Raw genomic sequence first — 25,050 nt, forward strand, 5'->3', positions numbered from 1 at the left:
TGCGTAACTAACCTTTAAATACTCCACCCGCTCCCTGCCATTTCTACCTTCGAGAGGACCGGGAGCGGACGTATAGGTTTCGGGACGCATCCATCACAAGTTACAGTAAGAGTGTGTTTGAACTGAAAGGCTGTGGAGTGTGGAAGATAGTGTGGGTATGTGCAAAAATGTAATAATGTTCACTCATCATATGAGATTGGATAAGATCACAACTTAGTTCGGTTTGGGAAATTTTTCTCAAACATAAACGCTTTCATCAAGAATTTGTTTTTTTCATGTTTTCTCTTTCAGAGGAGACACAACTGTGGTTTCTCTCCCTCGCCCCTTCCCCCCATGGGACAAGTTGTCCAATTAACTAGGGTAAGCCTGGTAGCAGCATCGCCTGCCACCATATTTTCACACTAGTGTACACAAATAGAGTGCCACGAAGGCACGTACACACTTTTTTCACGCACAAAAATCAATGCATGCATTGTCTTTCTTCTTTCTTTTTTCCCTTACAGGTACAAATGACCCAGAGAGTTACACTATTGTCTTCCATAATCTTTATTTCAGGCTTCACTATTGGAAGCAGCTCAAATACGGTGAAGTGTGACCAACGCCACACTCCCGCAGTGGTAACACCTTACCAAAATTGGTAAGAACGGAGCCCCCTCTTCTTTACTTCTAGGTCCTGATGAATGCCACGGACCCACCTGGGCCACTTAGGCAGAAACATGTCGACTATCCCTAGACGGTTGGGAACAATAACCATCCCAATCACCGTCACACCTTTATTTTAATATCATATAGTTTTCATTTCACATTAAAAAATCGCTACTGACTACTATAATGATTTTTAACTTCACTCACATAGTCACGGGCCCCCACTCAATCACTTAGAAGTGCATCCTTGTCGTCAAGTGTATGCCCGCCCTCCATCAAACGAAGGTTTTGGAGGGCGAGGACTGGTCAATGATGAAGCATGACACCAGGTGGTGTGTGAGACCAGTCCGTATCTTTTTGTGAGATGCCCACACTTACGACGTTCTTGTAACTCGTTTGGGTTATCACACTAGGAGCAGCTCTTTTGTGGTAAACATTTCATATTGGAGGCTGCTAGCTCCTAGAACCCCATGCCTCTTGTTCCCTCCTCCACACATCCAGTGGAGTTCTCGTCTCTTGTGATTAAATTATGTACAGCTGATGGCTGTGGGAACAAACCAAGAGGTACTCTCCCTATAATAAGGGATTTGTTCTATTATACAGCCTTCTGTTAATAGAATAAACTACAACAGACAAATTGTGTGTCTGTTCTTGGGCACTAAGGTCCGAGTCCAAGATTTGACTAAGAGTCACGTCTACAACCACCCTAGTTTCAAGATGGACACCGAACTCTCATTTGGGGATGAAGTCCTAGCAGAGATTCTGAACACATCATCTCTACTAGCGGAAACCATAGTCACGCAAACAGTACAAAACTCAGATGAGTGGGAAGCATTATCCACAAAGAAAAAAGAGCAAATACGAACAGCTCTTCATGGGGCATTTATGACAGAATATCTCCGGAAAAATACAGCCCCGAGAGGATTGATTGTCACCAATGAGCCCAGACTTTTTCTTAACAACAAAGAGTTTAGAATCAACTGGTCCAGCATCGCTTGGAAGTGTACAAAAGACTGGCTCATCCTCATTATCAACACCGCGAGACAACTGGCCGATGCTCTCCTAGTTGAGATCCAGCAGAGCGAGAGTAGGCTAAAAACTACAGTACAACTATCAACCTTCAAGAAGAAGTTGGATGAAATTAATAAAGACCACTCAGAATACAAAGAATACTTGACTCAATCGAAACTGACGAAACTAAAGAAAGATGTACTGAAGTTCAGTAAGGAAACAGTCTATCCATACACAACGGATGAACATTACGACAAGCCAGCCCCCCAATAAACAGGGAGAAAACAACGTTTCAGACCAACCCCCCAGAACTGGACGTTCAGTTCAGGAGATGAAAGGAGTGACTCCAGCAGCGATGAGGGCTCTGGACCACCTTCTGGAAGACAGCCCCATTACCAACCTTTGATGCAAATTCAACAACCGCAACCCCCTCCCTGTGGCTACTGGCAACAACCTTATTTCCCACCAGGATTTGGCTATCCTCCCGGCCCCCTTCTTTTTTATTCCAGGGCAGGGGCAGAGGGAGAGGCCGACAAAAAAGAAGAAACGCAGGGTCCAATGGGAGGACCAACAACAACAACCACAAGGGATGACAACCAGGAGCAGAGGGAGAACGGAGATGCCCTCAACGAGCAGGGACTAACAAATATTGTTAACATCAGTACACACACCCTCACAACTGAAGAAAAGTCCGTCCTTGAGAAAGGTCTGGGCTTTGTTCCCACACCAAGAAATGACCCCTTTAACCTAAATATGGAATTGGCCCAATTCTTTCGTAAACTCAAACTCCGCGACTTCTTTGGTGACACAACAGAAACCATTGAAGACAGCAGGAAATCAACAGGGCTACGCAAGAAATCAACCTTCCAACCCCCTATTCAGAATATCTCGTGTGAAGTACTTGCATTCGAACAGGCTGTACTCAGAGACATTGAGAACATAGACTTCCAAAATACCAAAGGGTTCAATAACCTTACGGGGAGTGAACGCACGGCCCTACAAGCACTTAAAAATAACCACAACATCGTTATAAAACCAGCGGATAAAGGGGGCGCCACAGTTCTCTTGGATCGCACGATGTATCAGGATGAGTGTCTACGACTGCTAGCTGATAACAACAGCTATGCAATACACCAAACAGATCCCACTAAAAAAATCATGATTAAAATAAAGAACATAGTGGAAGAAGCACTCAGTAATTATTGGATCACGAGACAAGAAGCTGATTTCTTGACCAATACTGAACCTAGGATGCCAAGATTCTACATCTTCCCAAAAATCCACAAGAACCGGATGCCGCCCCCAGGGAGAACCATCGTATCAGAGATTGGGTCTGTGCTGGAACCCTTGTCACAATTCTGTGATTGGTTCCTGCGGCCAATTGTAAAGGAGGCTCCATCCTATCTAAGGGACACTAAAGATGTCCTCTGCCTCCTAAGAGATCTGGAGATAGATCCCGTTAGCGACTGGCTCATGACTATGGACATCGAAGCCCTGTATACGAGTATACCCCAACAACGAACACTGGAAGTCGTAGAGAACATCATTCTACGTAGGCAATGGGATTTCATCACCCCCCAACACTTCGTTATGGAATGTGCTGAACTGGCCCTCACAGAAAACTTTTTTCAGTATGAACAGACCATCTACCATCAAATAACAGGTACTTCGATGGGGAGTACTTTTGCCCCCAGTATGGCCTGTCTGTACGTCCAACAATTTGAGGATGACTTCATTAACAATCCGGTGAACCCGTTTCTAAGTCATCTCAAGATTTGGAAACGGTATATAGATGATGTGCTGATTGTGTGGCATGGATCAGAGGAGGATGCGACTGCTTTTGTACATTGGGTGAACTCCCAAGACAGACATCTCAAGTTCACACATTCCATCCACAAGGACCACGCTATCTTTCTGGACTTGGACATTACACTCACCGGTAGGGGGTTAACAACTAAGGTCCACAATAAACCCACAGACAAGAACAGCTTACTTTTATATGAAAGTTATCACCCGAAAGCCCTCAGACAGAACCTTCCGGTAGGTCAGTTCCTACGAATAAGAAGAAATTGTTCTGAAAAAGAAACCTACAAAGAACAGGCGAAACATCTCGAGAACAAACTCATCGCACGCAACTACCCCAGAAAGATGGTGAAGAGGGCCAATAAAAGAGTAAGCAACAACCCCAGAGAAGCATTATTGGAAGATACTGAGCAACTAAAAACAAATAGACCAGTATGTGTCACTACATTCACACCAGCATCGAACTTCATTCAAAAAATCATCAAAAAGAGATGGCATATACTGAACAGCGCAGGGAAACAATGGGAACCCCCCTTTTTGCATTTAAACGCAACAGAAACCTACGGGACGAGTTGGTACATGCCCAGATGACTACAATGGAGGACACTGAACAATCTAGACTCTGGGACCAACCACGTGTAGTGGGTCATTTCGCCTGTGGTATGTGCAACTCATGTAACCTCACCAAGAACACCAAAGAGGTAGACATAGGCACTGGAAAACCCTGGAAACTCAAAACATTCAGTAACTGCAACACGGATAATGTTGTGTATCTTCTAACATGTCCCTGCACGCTCCAATATGTGGGAATGACGACTAGGAAGAGAAGAACTCGTATCAATGAACACCGAAGTACGATCAGGTGCAAAAAAACTAATACTAAGTTGACTCGGCATTTCTCCGAAGCAAACCACAAAGAAACAGACCTCAGTTGGACTATACTTGAGGTCATGAGAAAAGAGAAGTCCGACCTCACCAAAGACATTCATTTTAGAGAGCAACGATGGGTCTACCGCCTCCGTTCCCATGAGAAGGGTCTCAATGATGACATCCCCTGGCTACAGCTGATACGATAAAAGGAATAATGACCTTAGAATATACCATCCCTCGACCACGATATATATATGTTTTCGCCCAGACTCACGTTATATGCATGGTCCGGGCCTATACACTAAACTATAGTTCCTCAAGCCCTCCCTCCACACTCAATACGTTATAACCACGTACTGTGCACCTGAATTGAGCATAAATGAGATGTAAGACACACATGCTTTAATTTAACTTAAGGATGAATGACTGTCCATTCCAAGACCATTGATATGCCATTCAAAGGGCTTTAAACTCACTACAGCGCTTTTTTGGCTGTTGAATGTTTCTCGTGGTATGGTAGTGTTTTATTGATACTGGAGAATGCTCATTGCACAGAGGAGTGTTTCGGGTTCGTGATCACACAAGCATCCAATGACAGAAGGGATCTGCCTTCCTCTAATCGCTCTCCACTACTCGTACGCGCCGCTCACCATTATTGTTCAGAGCCTCCATTATACATGCTCCAGCATGAGACCACCATAGCCTCTGTCTCCATGTTAACAAGCCACGCCCCAGCACAGAGTAACTTCCACTTCAATATCATCATCTGGACGATCGCGCCACTACCGCACGGGTACTAACTATGCATGCGTTTCCATGCCAACGATATAGCCACGAGTTAATTCTGAGGTGATCCATCCATACTCGCCATTCAAACACACCCCCCGCCGTAGCCCTACCAATCAGAGCGGGTCTAACAGTCTCGCATACTGCTCATCCAATGACATTAATCTCCCTCTCTTTCCATTCCACAGTGCACTATCGCCTGCTCGAGCCTCTCGGTACCGCCCATTGGCTAATATCGTTTACCCTCCTCTTAACGAATAAGGCTCGCTTCTTCGAGTACTTCACACGCCTCCAACCGACATCTTTTCTCCAGGCAGTAGAAGCCCGGGACACCGGGAAACGCTAACATGCTAACAATTATTGCGAGTTGCTCCATTTACCTCCATTAAGCACCCGTAACTAACCTTTAAATACTCCGCCCGCTCCCTGCCATTTCTACCTTCGGGAGGACCGGGTGCGGACGTATAGGTTTCGGGACGCATCGATCACAAGTTACAGTAAGAGTGTGTTTGAACTGAAAGGCTGTGGAGTGTGGAAGATAGTGTGGGTATGTGCAAAAATGTAATAATGTTCACTCATCATATGAGATTGGATAAGATCACGATTTAGTTCGGTTTGGGAAATTTTTCTCAAACATAAACGCTTTCATCAAGAATTTGTTTTTTTCATGTTTTCTCTTTCAGAGCAGACACAACTGTGGTTTCTCTCCCTCGCCCCTTCCCCCATGGGACAAGTTGTCCAATTAACTAGGGCAAGCCTGGTAGCAGCATCGCCTGCCACCATATTTTCACACTAGTGTACACAAATAGAGTGCCACGAAGTCACGTACACACTTTTTTCACGCACAACAATCAATGCATGCATTGTCTTTCTTCTTTCTTTTTTCCCTTACAGGTACAAATGACCCAGCGAGTTACACTATTGTCTTCCATAATCTTTATTTCAGGCTTCACTATTGGAAGCAGCTCAAATACGGTGAAGTGTGACCAACGCCACACTCCCGCAGTGGTAACACCTTACCAAAATTGGTAAGAACGGAGCCCCCCCTTCTTTACTTCTAGGTCCTGATGAATGCCACGGACCCACCTGGGCCACTTAGGCAGAAACATGTCGACTATCCCTAGACGGTTGGGAACAATAACCATCCCAATCACCGTCACACCTTTATTTTAATATCATATCGTTTTCATTGCACATTAAAAAATCGCTACTGACTACTATAATGATTTTTAACTTCACTCACATAGTCACGGGCCCCCACTCAATCACTTAGAAGTGCATCCTTGTCGTCAAGTGTATGCCGCCCTCCATCAAACGAAGGTTTTGGAGGGCGAGGACTGGTCAATGATGAAGCATGACACCAGGTGGTGTGTGAGACCACTCCGTATCTTTTCGTGAGATGCCCACACTTACGACGTTCTTGTAACTCGTTTGGGTTATCACACTAGGAGCAGCTCTTTTGTGGTAAACAGCTAAGGAGTGTACCCTTCTTTCCTTCGGTGACATGGAACCACGTGTGGATGCGGTGTCCCTCGCTGGCCACTTCGACCTCGATGACCCCTCGCAGGGAAAGTGGCTCGGTACCTCCGTACGTATAAATCTTTGCTTTGGAGGGTGACAGCGGTGGCCGCGGGGATAGCCGTTTATATTGGTCACTGTCCATGACATTCACGGAGGCTCCGGTGTCCATGAGCACCTTGACTGTGGATCCTGCCACTGGGATGGAGCACATGAGCGGGGGTCGACAGCGTCGGCCATCCCGGCTCACGAATGACACTACGAAGACGTTCATCATCATTTCTGCCCAGACCATACCCCGGCGCGATGGAGTCCGTCTGCTCCAGTGGGTCTTCCAGTGAAAGTTGGCGAAGTGGTTCAGCTTCCAACAATGGGAGCAGGTCTTTCCTCTTGAAAAGCATGGCCTGGCCGGTGGGTGTTCTAGGCCACAGTTTCCACATGTTCCCTTTTGTGATGGTCTCCCGTTCCCTCGCGGAGCTGCCGGGCGTCTCTGAATGATGTCTACTCTCTCTTCCTTTATCGCCGGTGGTCAAGGTGGTCCTGAGGGGTTTGGATGTCGGTTAACGGCTGCTTCCATCTCATCAGCCTGTGCGTTCGACAGCTCGTGTGATCTTGCGAGCACCAGAATCTCATCCAGCGATATGCCTGGTTGCCTGAGTATCAGGTGGCGCGGCGTTACTGATTTTCATTCCTGTATGACCTGTGCTCTTATCTCTTCCTGCTGGACGGGGACCATGCATGAGCTGGCCAGCTTCCTCAATCGTGCGGAGAAGACGTCTATTGACTCCGTCTTCCCTTGCCTAGCTTGGCAGGACTTAAACCACTCGAAACCGGGGTTGATTAGAGGGTGGAAGTGCCTGTTTAAGGCTGCCACCGCTGCATCATGGTTGTTGTTGGCCCCAGTATTTGGTAGGGTTTCGTACAAGTCGTATAGCTCCCCTCCTCCATAGCACATGAGTAGTGACTTTTTCACCCTTCCATCCATTTCTCTCATCCCCATGAAGTAGTGGTCCAAATAGCCAATCCATGACTTCCCCCGCGACACGGCTGTGGCAGGGTCTGCCAATTCACTGAATGGGAGCAGGGGAGCTGCCGTGCCGTGTCCCGACTTCTGCGGGGCTTACTGAGGGGGTTGTGGCTGAGGCGTCAGGACAGCAGCACCATTTTGATTCGGGACGCTCATCTCCCTTGCTGAGGCACGTGTGTGCACTGTCGCCTGTGCTTAGGTTAGCTCGTCTTTGACTTTACCACTGTTTGGTGGTGTCTCAAAATCGCACATTTAGCCCAGTGGTGCAGTGTGGAGTCTTGCACGACTGCTGCCGTGTCAATGTGTCCCTGAGGACTGCCCTCCATGACCTTGCCGAGTTGCCGTGCAAGTTCTGTACTAGCCGATGCTTGTTTTTTTGTTGTTGTTTTGTTTGAAAGCAGCAGAAGCAGTGTCCATGAAGACTGTTTCCGGCCTGCTTGTCTGAGCTCTGTGCCCTGCATGGAGGTCTCAATTGCCCTGTCCCCCTAGTGCAATTGCATTTGCCAAGGCTTTGCTGCTGTGCACCTGATTTTCCAAGGCTATGCTTATCCTGTCGTCGCGCCGACTCTGGGGCAGGCGCACATGACACCGTTGAAGTGACTGAAGGATTTAGGGGCATATTATCAAGAAACGGCGTTAAAATTATCGCCACTTTAGCGGCAGAAAACTGCAGCTAAAGCGGCGATGATGGGCTTGATAACATGCCCTAGAGAATTCCCATAGAAGCCCATGTTCTGGTGTCAACATGGGATTTTATTGGAATTCTCTGCGGCATATTATCAAGCCCATTATCGCCGCTATAGTGGCAGTGTTCTGCTGCTAAAGCGGCGATAATTTTAACTCCGTGCTTGATAATATGCCCCTGAATCTCCTGCCACATGCTCCCTCTGCAGCACTGCCTTGACCGGGGCAAACGCGCTTTAGCAAACAGCTCTCTGATGAGTCACACAACATTGATTTGGGCCACGCGCTCGCTCCCCGCACTCCACTAACCTCTCGGGCACCTCCACCCGAGCTTCTCTGCACCACAGCACTCGTGGGGTGGGCACCCGCAGCTGGGGCTATCGCCCAGGCTCCGTCGGGCCTGAGGCACCGCAACGGGCGCACACAGTGGCAGACCTGCACAGCACTTCACCGCAGCAAACTGGATGACGGGCTCAACCAGGCAAGGCAGAGGTGTGGGTGGAACCCGCCTCGTCGCCAGTGTAGAGTTTGAGGGCACCTCGGAACTCTGCGTGTTACAGGGTAAGGCCTACTACTATACAGATCAATAATTACGACATGTACACACACCAGTGATACAGTGTGGGCCAAGACCTCGAGCGGTCATGCGCCCTTTTATTTATACCATCAGGCGAGCCCGCCCTCTGGGATCATGCACTGTAGCAACATAGTATAGTGCGGGCCGGGTGGCTCCGTGACTATATTACCACTCACAGTCACCCTTTTGTTGGCCGGGGGAGGGGTATGCACAGTCGGCCCATAATAAAGTACAATACATATTGAATATCCTTCTAACTCAGACCTACAAAGAGTCACAAGCACAGGAGACTTTAAAAAACACACTGAACGCCTATGTTTCCCGGCTCTTACCAGTTCCTCCTTTGTATCGATCATCGCCAGGTGGGAGTCAAGCTCAGCGCACGAGTCTTTGGCCTCCGTCCAGGTTCCTTTAGTTTCGGAGAAATAGAAACAGATGTTGTGGTACCAGATCCAGTCATCGCCACAAGGGGGAAGCACTTCACTGTCATCCCCATCCTCTGTTGCACTGCTTTGTGTATCTTCAGCCTGGATCCGCTGGTTACACTTTTGAGCTGTTAAAAGAAAAATTGAACTATGAATCCGGAATTATTTGTGTTAAGAAACACACGATACAACGTACACTGCAAATGAGCGTGTGTCCTGCACGATGACGAGCGCTCGAACTGCCTGGAAGGAGTAAAACCCGCCCTGGTCTAGCCTGGATGAGTTGGCTCGGTTTGTGTTGTTATCACTAGGGCACTCACTGACCCAGTCTACGTGTGTCCTCTCTGTACGAAGGAAGCAGCGAGCGTATTAACAATGTGTCAAGTGGGACAACCACTCTTCCTTAAACAGACCTCTGACCAAATAATAAAACCAGAGGCATATGTGGGCCATAGATGTCATTCGAGGGTCGCAGTTGTGACCCCTGGCAGTCCCTTTACAACCTCTGATCTCAGAAATCACAAAGGGAGTGACAGAAACAGAAGTGAAACGGGGAGCTCTCAGGCCCCATTACTTTATGTTGACCCACTAGTACTGGTACATTGCACTTCTTTATCGAGTGTATCTCACTTCAAAATATTTATTTCGCAGAAAAAACTACATTCTGCAGATGATGAGACAAACTCTCAAATTAATGACAAGGGGGCAGATTTACAATCCCCTTGCGCCACGTTTGCGTCACTTTTAACATGGGAGAAGTGACGCAAAAGTGGCTCAAGGTGCTTGTAAATAAGCCCCAAGGTTTTTATCCTGTAGGGGCATAATGAGTGCTCATTAGGGCTCAGGGGAGCTTACAGGTATTTTAGGGTTTACCAGTGGGTAGTGGTGCTGGATGGTAAGGGAAATATTAGGGTTTAGGGACAGGTAGTCTTATAGGGGGTAATGGGAATTTTTAGGGTTTAGGGGTGGGTAGAGGTTTATGGAGGAGAAGATAATTTTAGGGTTCTGGGATGAGTAGTGAGTGATAATGGTAATTTTAGAGTTACGGGGAAGGTAGTGCTATAGGTTGGGAAGGGTAATTTTAGGATTATGGAGGGTAGTAGGAGTACGTTTAGAGTTTAGGGATGGATAGTGGTTAAGGGTATTTTTAAGATAGGATGGATAGTGGTAAAAGTTGACGTTGTGACCGAAAAGTCCTCTGCATGGTAATGATCATGCACCCCTGCCCCGAGTACCCACCTGTGCCGATGTCTAGATCCCTAATGCTGATTTTTGTTGTCATAGGTGTAATGGTTAGTGGTCCTGTCGCTTCAGGACCGCCGCATGTCATCCGCAGGCCAGGCGTGGCAAATAAAAGGAAGCGCCCGCTCGGGGGCGGTAATTCCGGACGAGGCATACTGTGTGGATGTCAATTATTCCGCGCCAGCACCAAAGCCTACATCCCTATCTGGCCTCTGCACCTCCCGCTGGGTGCGCCGTCACCCTGGCGATGAGGAGGGACGTGACCCACGCTCTCTGTTCCTGCCACCCGCCTGCCGCTGCTGGGTGCACCGCTCCTCGACGGGCGCGACTCCGTCACCGGGTGAGTGCACCCTGCCACAACGCTGCTTCCAGCCTCAAGTGAAGGGCACAAGCGCTCCCACGCGCCTCCCTGCAACACCTCCTGCCGTGCAGATTCTGCGGTGAGGCCACGCCCTGCCTAATACGAGTCTGCCTACGAGGCCTGGTAGGCCCACACTTGGCCCAGCAATCTATGCATTTACATGCTCACAGGTACTGCTCTACCTACACAGCCTGATAGGCCCACGCTCAGCCCAGCAGTCTGCACCTCATGAGGCTCACGAGGTTCTCCACCTGCAAGGCCTGCCAGCGGGTCGCCCGCCCATGCTCAGCCCGGTAGGGGGCGCCTGGACATTACTCTTCTGCACTGCAGTTGCAGCTGCCCCATCTCCACCAGCGTTGAGCACACCGACTGTGCATCGTCGGCCCGAGTCTCTCATCCAAGACCATCATGGGGTACGATGACCAGCTGCAGCGCCTGCCCACCCCCCTTCCAACACGTGGCCTCAGGGTTGTTATTGCCATTCAGCAAGCTGGAGGATCCGGCGACAGCTTCCCCCAGATGGAAAATTTGGATCGGGCACCTAAATAATTACTTCGCCACTACCCGTGAGACCGACGAAGCAGTGAAGAGGTCTTTACTGCTGCATTATGCTGGTGATGAAATTTTAAACATTTTTACCATTTGCCTAACACGGGAGCTGCCACTGACTACAATGCAGAAGTGATTGCGCTGGACGCCCATTTTGATCTCCAACTAAACCCTGACTTTGAACGCTTCAAACTGCGTCAAGCCTGCCAGAAGGAAGGGGAGTCCATGGACACATTCTAAGCCCGGTTACGCAAACTCGCCAGCACGTGCACCGAAGATGACCAACCGAAAGAGATCAGGGTGCAACTCATCCAAGGATGTTGAGACAAGACGCTGAGAGGCCTCATTTTGGGCCAACCGAAGATCGCACTCGAAGATATGTTGATACTGGCGAGGTCGCACGACCTGTCTGCAGCCAGAGCGAACGAGATGGGCCAAGCACTTTTCAAACCCCAGGGGCGATCCGACGCCATCAAGACGGAGCGAGCAGATGCCCTCAGGACCAAGCCGAAGGGAGATACCTTCCGGAAACAGAAGCCGGAAACATCCAAGCCCAGGTGTGGATACTGCGGCCACGAGCCACATGCAGCAAATAACTGTCCGGCAAAAGGGAAGACCGGTACCAACTGCGGTATACCCAACCACTTTGCCACCGTGTGCCGAAGACGGAACAGAGGCCGGGACTACAGAAGCCAAAGACCCCCATCACGGGTGGTACGACAACTGTCAGTGACAGAGGCAGCACCATCCAAAGACGTCCCATGCAAAGGCCGAAGGTACCAAGCGCCCATAGAGGATTCATTGGAGGACGATGACGAAGAAGTATACCTTCGCGCATGAGCTCAAGTGACGCAGGAGGCCACAGCCAACCTGCATGATCCAAGTCCCAAGCACAGAAATAAAAGCAGTCATCGACACCGAAGCGACTGTGAATGTGATGGGGCTCCAACAATATCGGCATCTACGGCAAAGCCCACCAGTGACCCCGTCCAAGACCAGAATATATGCATATGGGGCGGACACACCTCTGCCATTGAAAGGGAACATTTCGGTCCCCATCACAGCAGATGACCTGGAAGTCACGGCAACGATCCATGTGGTCAACAGAGAAGCAGACACCCTACTGAGCAGCCACACGACGGAGGACCTGGGTATCGTCTCATTTGCCAGGAGAGTCCAAACCCACCAAGTAGAGGAGTTACTCGACCAATTTCCTGACCTATTCCAAGGGCTCGGTTGCATCAAGTGTGATCCTATCAAATTACACATCAACATGACAGTCGCCCGATCGCCTTACGACACAGAAGAGTCCCGTTCCCTCTAAGGCCACTGGTAGAGAAGGAGCTGGAAACCCTGGAAGAGCAAGGTGTCATCGAAAAAGTCTCAGGGCCAACGCCGTGGGTGTCCCCGATAGTTATCGTGGAAAAACCGAAGCAGCCAGGGGCTATACACCTCTGCATCGACATGAGACTGCCTAATAAAGCCATCAAGCGAGAGCGCCACATCACACCAACGATGGATGGCATCATTGCAGACGTCAACGGGTCAAAGTGGTTTTCAAATATCGATTTGAACGCAGGATACCACCAGCTCCCTTTGTCAGAAGAAAGCAGCTATATCACCACTTTCAGCACTCACCTAGGACTCAGGAAATACAAACAGCTTAACTTTGGGATATCCTCGGTGGCGGAGGTATTCCAGAACACGATACGTGAGATGCTGTCAGGATTACCAGGAGTATTGAACGTCAGCAACGATATCCTGGTTCACTCAGCAACCACAGCTGATCACCACAAACACCTCCGCAACACCTTAAAACGTGTAAGTGAGCACGGGGCAACTCTGCATAGAGACAAGTGTCAGTTCTTCCAACCATCGCTTGAATTCTTAGGATACGTGTTCAACCAGGAAGGCATCCAGGTGGATCCGAAGAAGTCACATGCAATCAAGAACACCCCCGCTCCGACAACTCCCACTGAAGTGAGAAGTTTTTTAGGTATGGCCACATACTGCGGGAGATTCATCCCAGGGCTAGCAACCAGGACAGAGCCGCTCAGGGCCCTTACAAGGACAGACACAAAATGGAAATGGGGTCAGAAAGAGGAGGAGGCATTCCAACGAATAAAAGATGCACTCCTAGAAGAAGCCACCCTGGCATACTTCGATCCAGCTAAGAAGACTGAAGTGCTCGTTGACTCTAGCCTGGTAGGACTAGGAGCAGGTCTCACCCAAGAACAGGAACCCGGCCAATGGGTGGCCCTGGAGTTCGCCAGAAAGTCACTCACCCCCACCAAAACAAGATACGCTCAGATTGAGTGGGAAGTGTTAGCCATAAAGTGGGCCTGTAGCCACTTTCATCTATACCTAACGGGACAGCCTTTCACCATGGTCACCGACCATCAACCCCTCATTCCCCTCTTCAAAGGAAATGCGCCTCACCCCCCTCCACGGATCGAGCAATGGGCAGTTCAACTACAGCCATTTGAGATGGAGGTGGTATACCGGCTGGGAGCCAAAAACCCTGCGGATTTCCTGTCGAGGCACTCTTTCCCGCAAGAGACACAAGGAGACACTGAAGGGACCGAACACTACGTCCACCTGGTATCAGTGGCTGCCTGCCCTCACACCATGACTCTAGATGACATCAAGGAAGCAGCCGTCACTGATGCAGTGTATGCGAGAACCCTACGAGCTGTCCAAGAAGGGTTGTGGACGAATTACCTCCGACAAGCAAACTCCTGGGCCCCAGAAGATCGAGAAAACCTCACGGAGATATGGCGAATAAGACACGAACTCAGCACCACAGGGGACGGAGTTCTCTTAAGAGGATGAAGGCTAGTAATACCCCAAGCACTGCAGCAACGTGCCACTCAACTAGCCCACGGAGGCCATCAAGAAGCCACAAAAATGAAAGCACGAATGAGGGAAAAGGTTTGGTTCCCAGAACTGGAGAAAATGGTTGAGGTCTTTGTCCGCCATTGCCCGCAGTGCCAACTGACGAGCACCCCAGAAAGACCGACTCCGGTGATTACTGAAGAGGCATGCACCGCCCGTGGTCGAAAGTGAGCATACACTTTGGGAGTTTCCCCGGAGGGAAACACACATTAGTAATCGTGGATGCATTCTCGAAGTACCCCAAAGTGGAGCCGATCGTGTCCACTGCTTTTAGCCACATGAGAACCGTCCTGGAGAAGGTATTCGCCATGTTTGGGTTTCCTAACGAGATCCGCAGCGATAACGGGCCACCGTTCCAAGGGGCGGAATTTGCCACATTCCTAACACAACGAGGAATACATCACCGACGAGTCGCGCCTCAATGGCCTCAAGCAAACGGTGACGTCGAAAGGTTTATGCGCACATTAAACAAGATGTTCCGCATAGCTGTTGTAGAACAGGCTGACCCCGAGAAGCGGCTTCACGAATTTCTGAGGGTGTATAGGAGCACCCCCCACTGCACCACGCAGAGGAGCCCATGGGCGCTGATGCCACAAGGTCCCAGAAAAGACTTTCTCCCCACCTGTCCAGGGTGGGTGTCACCGCCTCTAGATGCAAAGGAGGCACAAAACCGGAGAACCCATCAAAACCAACGTGTAAGTCTCCACCACCATGCCGCACCAAGGACACTCCAAACAGGGGCAACAGTCCTCCTCAAGGACCGCCGACCAGGTGGAAAATTTAAGACTAACTATGAACCTGGGGCTTGGAAGGTCATTGCCCGCAATGGAACTATGGTAACTGCACAGAAAGGAAATGAGGAAGTTTCCCGAAACGTCTCATATTTCAAGGAAGCCCCTGCTGCACGTCCGACAGGCTCCCTCAAGGATCAACCAGTTGGCCCATCCATCACAGCTCAGGAGGACCCAAGTGGAGTATCGGGGAGCGACGGAGGCATGGGGGAACAGGGAAGTACCATCTCGCCACCCACCGACACGCCTCCAAACTGAACGGTCCTTGACAGCACGCGGCTGCGAAGCTGTTATCAGAGGTACAATCTGCGACCGAATCCTCACCCGAATCAACGCCTGCGGGACTTTGTTTGCTAGTGAGGCAGGACCATCTCCACTACGCTGTGTACATGTACCCCGAATCTGTGTGTACACCACACAAAATGTTTGAACTGTTTGTTTTCAAAGACTTAGTTGGAAAGGGATGTAATGGTTAGCGGTTCTGTCGCTTCAGGACCACCGCACGTCATCCGTAGGCCAGGCGTGGCCTGCTCGGTTAATAAAAGGAAGCACCCTCTCGGGCGGTACTTCCGGACCAGGCATACTGTGTGGGTGTCCATTATTCCGTCCCAGCACCAAAGCCTGCATCCTTATCTGGCCTCTGCACCTCCCGCTGGGCACGCCGTCACAATAGACAAAAACGATTCATGCATGTGTGCCATGACATTGGCCTGTTTCACGTATTGCAGTCTAGTTGGACTTGGAGGGGCACCCATAGACCTACCTTCATAATAGTGAAAGGCTACCGCCATCATCAGGAGTTAAGCAGCAGGAGCGTCTTAGTGACACCATACAGTGTGGTGATCAGTAGGTGTGAGCGGGAAACAATCTTTACAACGCAGTCATTACATCGCACTACCTTTATATAGCAGTCATTACATTGCAACATCCTTTACATCGCATGTCATTACAATGCAGCCATTACATTGCATGTCACTACAATGGATATCATTACAACACATGTCACTACAACGCAGGCATTACATCGCAAGTCATTATGATGCATACCATTACAACGCATAGTAACCTTACACTATCCAACACTTACCCTACTGTTGCACTCACTGGAGTTAGAATAGTAATTTTTACCCCTAAACTATCCAACACTTACCCTAATATTGCACTCACTGGAGTTAGAATAGTAATTGTTACCCCTACACTATCCAACACTTATACTACTGTTGCACTCACTGGAGTTAGAATAGTAACTATTACCGCTATACTATCCAACACTTACCTTAAATGCGATGTAATGGTATGCATTGTAATGGTATGCATTGTAATGGTATGCATTGTAGAGGTATAATGCGATGTAATGGAATGTGTTGTAAAGGTAGTTTCTGAAAATGCGATGTAATGGCATGCAATTTAAAAGAATGCATTGTAAAGGATGTTGCGATGTAAAAACTGCGTTGTAAAGGCATGCCTTGTAAATGTATGCGTTGTAACTTCATGCATTCGGTGTGAGCAGGTCCTTTTTAACCTGTGTCACTGGAGTGAGGCCTACAGGCTCACACATTTTGAAAGTACCGCTGCTGTGTGCTTAGCTTATCCCTGGTATCCATTGGTTTGGTGTGTAGCGATGTGCAGCGCATAAGTGGTGTCTCTGCCATTGGTGTATGTGTGGCTGGGAAGGGTACGGTACAAGGAAAATGTTGGGCTATGCAGTGTGTGCATGTTGAGTGCATATGCTGGGTGTATGTGTGCCTGTTAATGGTATAATGTACATAGAATGTAGTGCTGTGCATTGTGTGCATGTTTGTTAGAAATTGGGTTACTGGTTGAGCCCTGGTCAAACAGCAACCAAATTAGCCTGTGCTCACCCTCTAGTAGCTTGGTACAGAGCAGTCAGGCTAAACTTAGAGGCAATGTGTATAGTATTTGTGCAACACATCAAACAGTAAAACTGTGAAAATATCCCAAACCAGGTTTATGATAAATAGGTCAACAATAAAAATCCAATCAAGAAAATAGGTGATATTGAATTTTAAATTTTAGGGTGAAATAGCTCCAAAAAGCACAAAGTGCCTACCAGGGCTACAGGGACCCAGTTAATCCCGCTAAACGGAGTACCCTAATTTCTGGTTGTGGAGTGTTGCATAGATCCGAGGCAAAGAAGCTTCAGTTCCGAGATGCGGTGAGGCTGCGGTGCAAGGTCCTGTTGCATCGTTTTTTCAAGGGATTCAAGAACCTGGATTGGAGATGCGCTGCACCGTCGGTGGTGCATCGGTTCTGTAGACTGCAAGGGCAATCCAGATCTTCTGTGCCGGGACTAATCCCTGCAGTAGCGGTGATATGTCAGTTCTGCATGAGGAATTGCCACTCAGCAGAGGAGATGCATCAGTTTGGTTCGAGGATGCGCCGCTTAGCTGAGGAGATTCATTAGTTCCTCTTGTAAGCACCTTAGGCCCATTTCCAAGGATTCAGGATTGGTAAGGCACCACTTAGCAGGGTAGTCTCTCAGATGGCAGAGTCCAGATGCGGATGCAAGGTTGTTGGAAGCCTGTTATGTCCCTGAGGCTTTAGATGAGGAGGCCAGCCAACTAGCTCTGGGTTCAAGTGATGCAGGTCCAGTCCTTCTCACCCAGGCCAGGAGGGCTGCAGGCAGCAGGCATCAGGGTGGCAGAGCAGGGCAGCAGTTCTTCCAAAAGCAGCCCAGCAGAGTGGCAATCCTTCAGCAGCACAGCAGTCCTTCTTCCTGGCAGAGTATTCATAGGTCTGGAAGTGTAATGTAGTGGTGGTGTCTGAGGTCCAGTCCTCATACCCAGTAAAGCCTTTAAAGGGGGGGAACTTCACAGACAAGCTTTTGAAGTGTACAGATGTCCTGCCCTGTCGGTCCTAGCTCCAGACTAACTACAAGTAGTAGGCAGTCCTGTGTGTGGGGACACAACGAAACCTATTCAGGTGTAAGTGAGCCTTTCTCTAGCTCCTCCATCCCATCCTGTCAGGATAGCCTACTCAGTCACACCTAAGCACCCATTGTTTGTCGGTGTCTAGGTGGAATATGCAAAGCCCAACTACCAGCTACAACCAGTCCTGTGACCAGATACAGGCTGCAGGCACCAAATGGCTTCAAATATCAACATTCTAAAAGTGGCATTTTCAGAATTGTCAGTCAAACTCCAACTTCACCATAAATTAGGATTTTAAATTAGGATTCCAGAGACACAAAAAATTAACCTGTAATACCTTCCCATTTGGAAATTACATTTATACAATGTAATAAGGTAATTCCAATGTTATCCTAAGGCGGATTATAGGCCTTGCAGTAGTGAAAAATACATTTAGGAGTGTTTTACTACCAGGACATATAAAACTTAAAATGACATGTCCTGCTTTTTAAATACATTGCACCCCGCCTTCTGGGCTGTCTAAAGCCTACTCTTGGGGTGACATCTGTATTTTAAAAGCAAGGTTTGGATTTGGCATGGGGTTTATCTTGCCAGGTCGATATGGTAGTTTAAACCTGCACAGACGTGAGACATGTTCATTGGACCACTTAAGTAGGTGGCACTATCAGTGCTGCAGACCCATTGGTAGCATTTCATTTAAAGGCCCTGGGCACAGGTAGTGCACACTACTAGGAACTTATAAGTAAATTAAATATGCCAATTAGGTATAAGCATATTCCTCCGTGTTTTAAGGAGAGAGCACAAGCACCTTAGCACTGGTTTGCTGTGGTAAAGTGAACAGAGTCCTACAGCCAACAAAAATGACTTCAGCAAAAGGGGCAGTAGGAAACCAAAAGGTTTTGGGGGTGGCCCTAAAGAGTGGGCCATTTCCAAAAATTTTCGATGCATATGCTGGGTGTATGTGTACCTGTGAAGGCTACAATATGCAAGGGATACAGTCTAGGCAGTGTGTAAATGCTAAATGTATGTACTGGGTGTATATGTGCCTATGAGTGTTACAATATTGAAGGATACAGAGCTAGGCAGTGTGTGCATGCTAAATGTATGTGCTGGATGTACGTGTGCCTAAGAGTGTCACAGTACATGAAGGATACAGTGCTGTGCAGTGCATGCATGCTAAATGTATGTGCTGGGTGTATGTGTGCCTAAGAGTGGTACAGTGTATCTAGGATAGAGTACTGTGCAGTGCATGTTTATTTTTTTTAAATGTATACATACAGCCTGCAGATGGAACATTGCACAGAAGACTCTGGATTTCCATTTTGGGAGACCCAGACCTGCATGGTGAAACATGAGGAGAGGAGGTGGAGGCAGACAGATTTGAGTATTGCAGCTGAGGTGCCTCCAACGTTAATGACTTTCAAATTCCTAGTTCTTGCAAAACGTTGCGGGAGCAGTATATTTCTTAGCAAAGGTTAGAATTCTTCCTGTTTCATATTCTCTTTGGTCGCGGGCAAATTTATTCTACTTCCGTTGCTTAATATCATTTTCATATGAGTTCAAACGTGTTTTCGTTTGTGACCTTAACCGGTCTATTTGTTCTGTATCCAGATCCAGAGAAATATCATCTACTATCTTCTGGATTTCTTTCAATAGTTTGCTTCTATTACTTTTTGCATACTTAATCAGTATCTCTACCATGCCTTTGGATGATTGTGTGGTAAAATCAGCCGAATCCCTCAGAAGATTTGAGTTGGGGTTCTCATATGACTGAATTGTATATATTCTGAGGCCCGCAGATATCTGCGCAAAGAAGTGGCCTCCCACCACTACCGAATCTCTTTCTCATAAGTTCTTTCCAGTTCCAAAAACAGGCCCTTAAGACTATCCGGCCCTCTGCCTGCCTGTATGCCTTCATCCGATCTGACCTCCGATGCTGTTTCTCCAAACACTGACTCTACTGCTTCAAGTCGTTCAGCGTCACTGAACGTAGCCTAATGAGGCTCTCAATAATCCAGATAAATTAGTGAATTTCTACGTTTAAAAAAAATTCTAATTCCTAACTATAATGTCCCTATAACCTTTGTTTTTTTCTGTGAATTTCTAAGGTTTTTTTCAATTCTATTTACTAAGTATAAGGTTCCTGTAACCTTTGCTTTTTAAAGTCGTTTTTTAACATAGCTAAGCGTTGTCCCATTGTTAGTTATATGCAAGAACATTTTGTTATTTTAAAAATCTTGTTTGACTATGCTATATCTATAATACTGAGAATTCTGAACAATTTTTTCACTTAACAGTATATTATTAATTCTTGGTGTGTTTGAGGCTGATCTGTGAAGGTTTGCAAGTGAAAAATAGAAATGAGGAAGAAACAAGGTGAGTTTTACATTGTAAATTTAATTCGCATTTATAAATATAGTTTCCTAGTGAACCAAAAGTGATGTAAACGCTGCTTTATTGTTTTCTAATTAAGATTTTTTCAAAATGTTCTGTTTCCATGGAACCGCTGGCATTAACAATGTCTTTGTTAATCGCGTAGGCTGCGTCGTTTTGAACATGTTATAATAGACATATTTTTGGATAGTGTAGGTGATGTTTGCCTTTAGGGGTTTGCCCGTGGGCTGCTTAAACTAGTATTTTTCTATTTAGGTTTCGCCTAATACCCCCATTCCTCAAACATGGGGTCAGAGTACCTCCACCCTGACACCCTTATGTGAGCTTTCACAGAAATTTTCAGCCCCGGGAACCTTTCTCGATCGATAAAATGGTGGCCGCAACTTTCTGTTCAGGGTGCGTCCAGTCAATCACAGCATTCCTGTTGGTGCTCATTCGCAATTAACCGCAAAATCGTCGCGGAATATCCACGGCCACAGATATCACTAACTTTTTCTTCTTAAATTTCTCAAAAACTACTAAACAGATTTGCACCAAATAATAAAAACATCAATCTGCATAACAACATCTATCTTTCTGCAAAATTTCGTATAATTCCGTCCAGAGGTTCGGGCTGTAGGTTTCAGCAACGCGTTCCTACAGGAGTTAAAATGGTAAAATGCACTTTTTTTTAGCCCCCTTTTTCTCTGCCCCAGCGTAACCAATCACCCCGAAACTTACCATGCACAACAAGACTTACTATTAAACTTATTTGAAAATGTTGTGAACATTCATCAACCGGCACCGAAGATATAGGCAAGTCAACAAACGCCTTTCCTATGGAAACTAGGTCTTGACTATAACTACCTACTGGCAACCGACAAAGTTCTACTTACCTTCAATATTCTTACCATGCATGGTAAAGGCATCTGCATCATAAAGGCATGCATGGTAAAGGCTGCATTGCTATGATATGTACGGTAAAGACGTGTTGTAATGTCATACAACCAAGGGACAGGGGCCCAGGCACAAAGACTCAGGTTCAGCAGTCAGTGAGTCTAACACCTATACACTTTCCTGTAGTATCTTTTTAAGTTACTATGAGCTCAAGAGACTACACTTTTCTGTGTTAGCTGAGTGATTTGCCCCAGGGGCACCCTGCCACAACAGGTTTAGGTAAAGAAACCAGAACTTAGTACCACAATTGCTGATATGCCCACCAGCATGTTTTGGATTGTGGGGTTTGTGGAAAATTATAATTTTATTAGAATAATAATTATAACTATAGATTTGGCTCAGTTAGCATAAGAAGGCCGCATCAGGCGAAATTACTTAAAGTGCTTGTTTAAGTGATGTGCAAACAAATTGTTTACCATTTTATTTCAGAAATATTTAGAAATTCAGCTTCAGCTACAGAATTCCTTTATATGTGTATAAAATCTTTTCTCTAGCTTCCATGGCTGCATGGGCATGTTTGAAACAGTTTGCAAGGTTATTTGGCCTACACGTGCATTGTTATGTCCATTGGTTTAGCTGTGTAGAACTGTCTATTGTGTTTAAGTTTAATTACTCCTTTATGATTTACTCTGTGCTAAGTTCAATTTCTCTTATATGATTTCAATGATGTGCAACTAATAGTTGTGTTTAATGTCAAGTGAGAATCATTTGGAAGTAGGTGTTGTTTGGGGTTCTATGGACACTATCAGATTGAGTGTTTGCTATGCATGTAACATTATAGTTCCACCTCTACACACGGTGTCATGCCTTGAATCTGTGTGTTTTCCTTGCCTAAAACATTATCAAAGATTTGTAAATGTTAGGTTATTCAGTTCTACTTGTTGTTCTGTATTGGCTTTAGTATTTTGCTTACTATGTTAACAAGGGCTAATAACATATGGTCCATTTTTATCTATGGCTTATTACTATTAATTTGAATATTCACCAAATGTGCTGTGGCCATTTAATTTCTGAAGGCACCTGGCATGTTGTATTGTTGACGAAATACCTTCCATTTATCCCTCTTATTCCAGTTTGCATTTTACTTTCTGTAATAATAATGTTGATATTTGAATAAATCTACCTAATTGAAAACTTGAATAGCCTAGTTGTGTATGTTTATATTCAATTATATCGGCTGAGAGTTTGAGTACAGGATTCTCCCTTTCCTGATATCGATCCTCCTTAATGATAATCAGGTTGGAGCGTAGACAGTTTTTGGTGGAGAACTTCATTAGAAGCTAATTAGTAGATTATAAGATCCTCAGATAGGAGATCCAGTGGATTGGTGATTAGTGTACATTTGGACTGTCTCGCGATAAAGTGGTCCAGTGTTGGAGTCTAGGGGGTGGAGTGATCTGGAAGGTATGGTAGGGTGGATTAGTGAGTATGACTTGGTGGTGATGTGTTGTACCTAGGGCAATGTTTTGTGATGGTGTATTTTGGGTTCAATGCGCTTTATATATTGTTGTTTGTTGGTATGATGGTGTGAATTAGAATATTTTTGAGATTTAGTTTTTCTTGACACTATGGCCTGGATTTACTAACCTTTCCTGCAACACAATTGTTGGAATTGGCACACTCTACAGCGTAAGCCCTAAATATTTTGCCTTCACCCCTCCTATTTTTGCTGAATTAATTTTTGTTGGCCTCTAGGACCCTGTGCACTTATCAACTCCTAACCAGTGCTAACGTGCTGTGCTCTCGCCTTTAAACATACTAAAATTGGCTTACACCCGATTGGCATATTGACCTTACTTATATGTCCCTTGTACAGTGGTATATCATATACCAAGTGCCTGTAAATTAAATTATACTAGTGGGCCTGCAGCACTTATTGTGTTTCCTACTTAAGTAGCCCCTTAAAACTTGCCCCATGCCTGCCACTGCAGCCTGAATGCAGATGTAAACTGCTAATGCGACCTGACAATTTAACACCCTTGCCAAGCCTTAAACACCCCTTTTATTGCATATGTCACCCCTAAAGTAGGCCCCAGATAGCCCATAGTACAGGTTTCATTGTAATTAAAAGGTTGGACATTTTCTTTTTAGTTTTACCTGTCCTGGTACAGAAAAACTCTTACATGCTTTTTCACTACTTTGAGACCTACCTCTCCCATAGGATGACATTGAGTTGCCTTATTACATTTAATAAGTGATAACTATGATTGGGAACAGGTAAGCATTTCATGTTTGGTGTCTAAGAAATTGTCATTAAAATCCTCTTTAATGGCAAAGTCAGATTTTAAGTGCAGATTTTGAAAATGCCACTTTTAGAAAGTAGAAACAACAAAATGAAGTGTCCAGGAAGATGTAGGTATTTTCCTTCCCTAAACTATTTGTTGCCTGCAGACTCTTCTGGGTCACACGACTGGGTGTATTTGGCAGTTTGACTTTGTTTATTGCTCCCAGACAGCCACATTGTAGATGGATTATGTATGTCTGGGTGGGCCGTCAACTGGCAGGATGGGGCGGAGCTGGGCACAGCCACACTTGCAACTGAGTAGGCTGTGCTCTGCCTTCACAGAAATGACTTGCCACCCCTGCATTGTTCATGCAGTCAACTTTGAGCCATTGCAGGGGAGTCAGAAAACTTCGAGCACTTGAAAGGGAAAGCTCTTGAAACTTCTACTTCAAAGAAGATATCATGTATAAGAAGGGGACCCTCAGACACACTCTTCAGTTTGCTTTCTGGACCTGCAGAAGGTCTGCCTGATGCTGTGTCCTGCTGTGTACTCCACGAGAGTGTTTTGCTGTACCTGGAGGGACTGCTTTGCTGCCTAGTGCCTGCCTTGAACACTCAGAGGCCTACCCTGCTGCTTGAGCCCTGCTTCATCACTAGAACCCAGGGCTACCAGAGTGACTCTAAGGGCTAGTTTGCTGGCCCCCTGTTCAGAGCCCCAGGAGCAGAAAAGGCTCCCTTCATCTTGAACCTGCACTTGGACCCAGCCTGAGTGAGTTCTTACTTCCCAAATGGTACCCATCCAGTCGTGGAACCCTGGTGGTGTCGCTAAAGGTGCCCAGATAGCCAAAATCCACAACTTGTGACTTAATTAGTTTTTGGCTAAAAGTTGCTCTGAGAACCGAGAGAAGACTGTGGTCAACCTTCTTGCCTATCCACCCAAGTACATCACTAGTAGGCCTGACTTCGGTATAGCTCCAGCTACGTATTCTCGGCAGCAGGAAATCAGAGGTCCTTCACCAAAGGGGTGCCCAGCCTCATGGTACTTACGTTAGCTACTGCTTTCTGCCTCGTCCCACTGGAGATTTTCGACTTCCAGAAAGGGGACTAAACCCAGTGGTAGAAATCTTCACCATGACTTTGTCAAGTTGCTCCCCAATGACTACGCCCCCTCCTCGGACACCGCTTGCAGCCTTGCCCAGCTGAACTTAACCTTCTCAGTAAATTTTCTGCAACAGTCCGAAGGTAAGCCCTGACAGGGCCCAATCCATGTCCGTGGTTGGCACTTTGTTCTCCTAGGCTCTAGTTTTTAACCTAAAATTTTAAAAAATCATGACTCCTATTCTACTGACTGGATTTTTTTGTCATTTTGGTGTCAAATAATTTATAAAATGTCACTCTATTTTTCTAAAGTAGTATGAGAT

At 46.8% G+C, this 25,050-nt stretch overlaps 1 protein-coding gene across 1 annotated transcript in view; it reads right to left on the reverse strand.

The window, feature by feature from the left end:
* The window catches only part of LOC146812959 (early activation antigen CD69-like), a 327,451-nt gene that overhangs the window by 180,776 nt on the left and 121,625 nt on the right, over positions 1–25,050 (reverse strand). Inside the window, exon 3 of the mRNA XM_085619995.1 lies at positions 9,254–9,474. Coding sequence (XP_085476121.1) covers positions 9,254–9,474 — 221 coding nt within the window. The remainder of the gene's footprint in view (positions 1–9,253; positions 9,475–25,050) is intronic.

This window comes from Triturus cristatus, chromosome 7 (genome assembly GCF_964204655.1).
Source record: "Triturus cristatus chromosome 7, aTriCri1.1, whole genome shotgun sequence".
Classification (NCBI taxonomy): domain Eukaryota; kingdom Metazoa; phylum Chordata; class Amphibia; order Caudata; family Salamandridae; genus Triturus; species Triturus cristatus.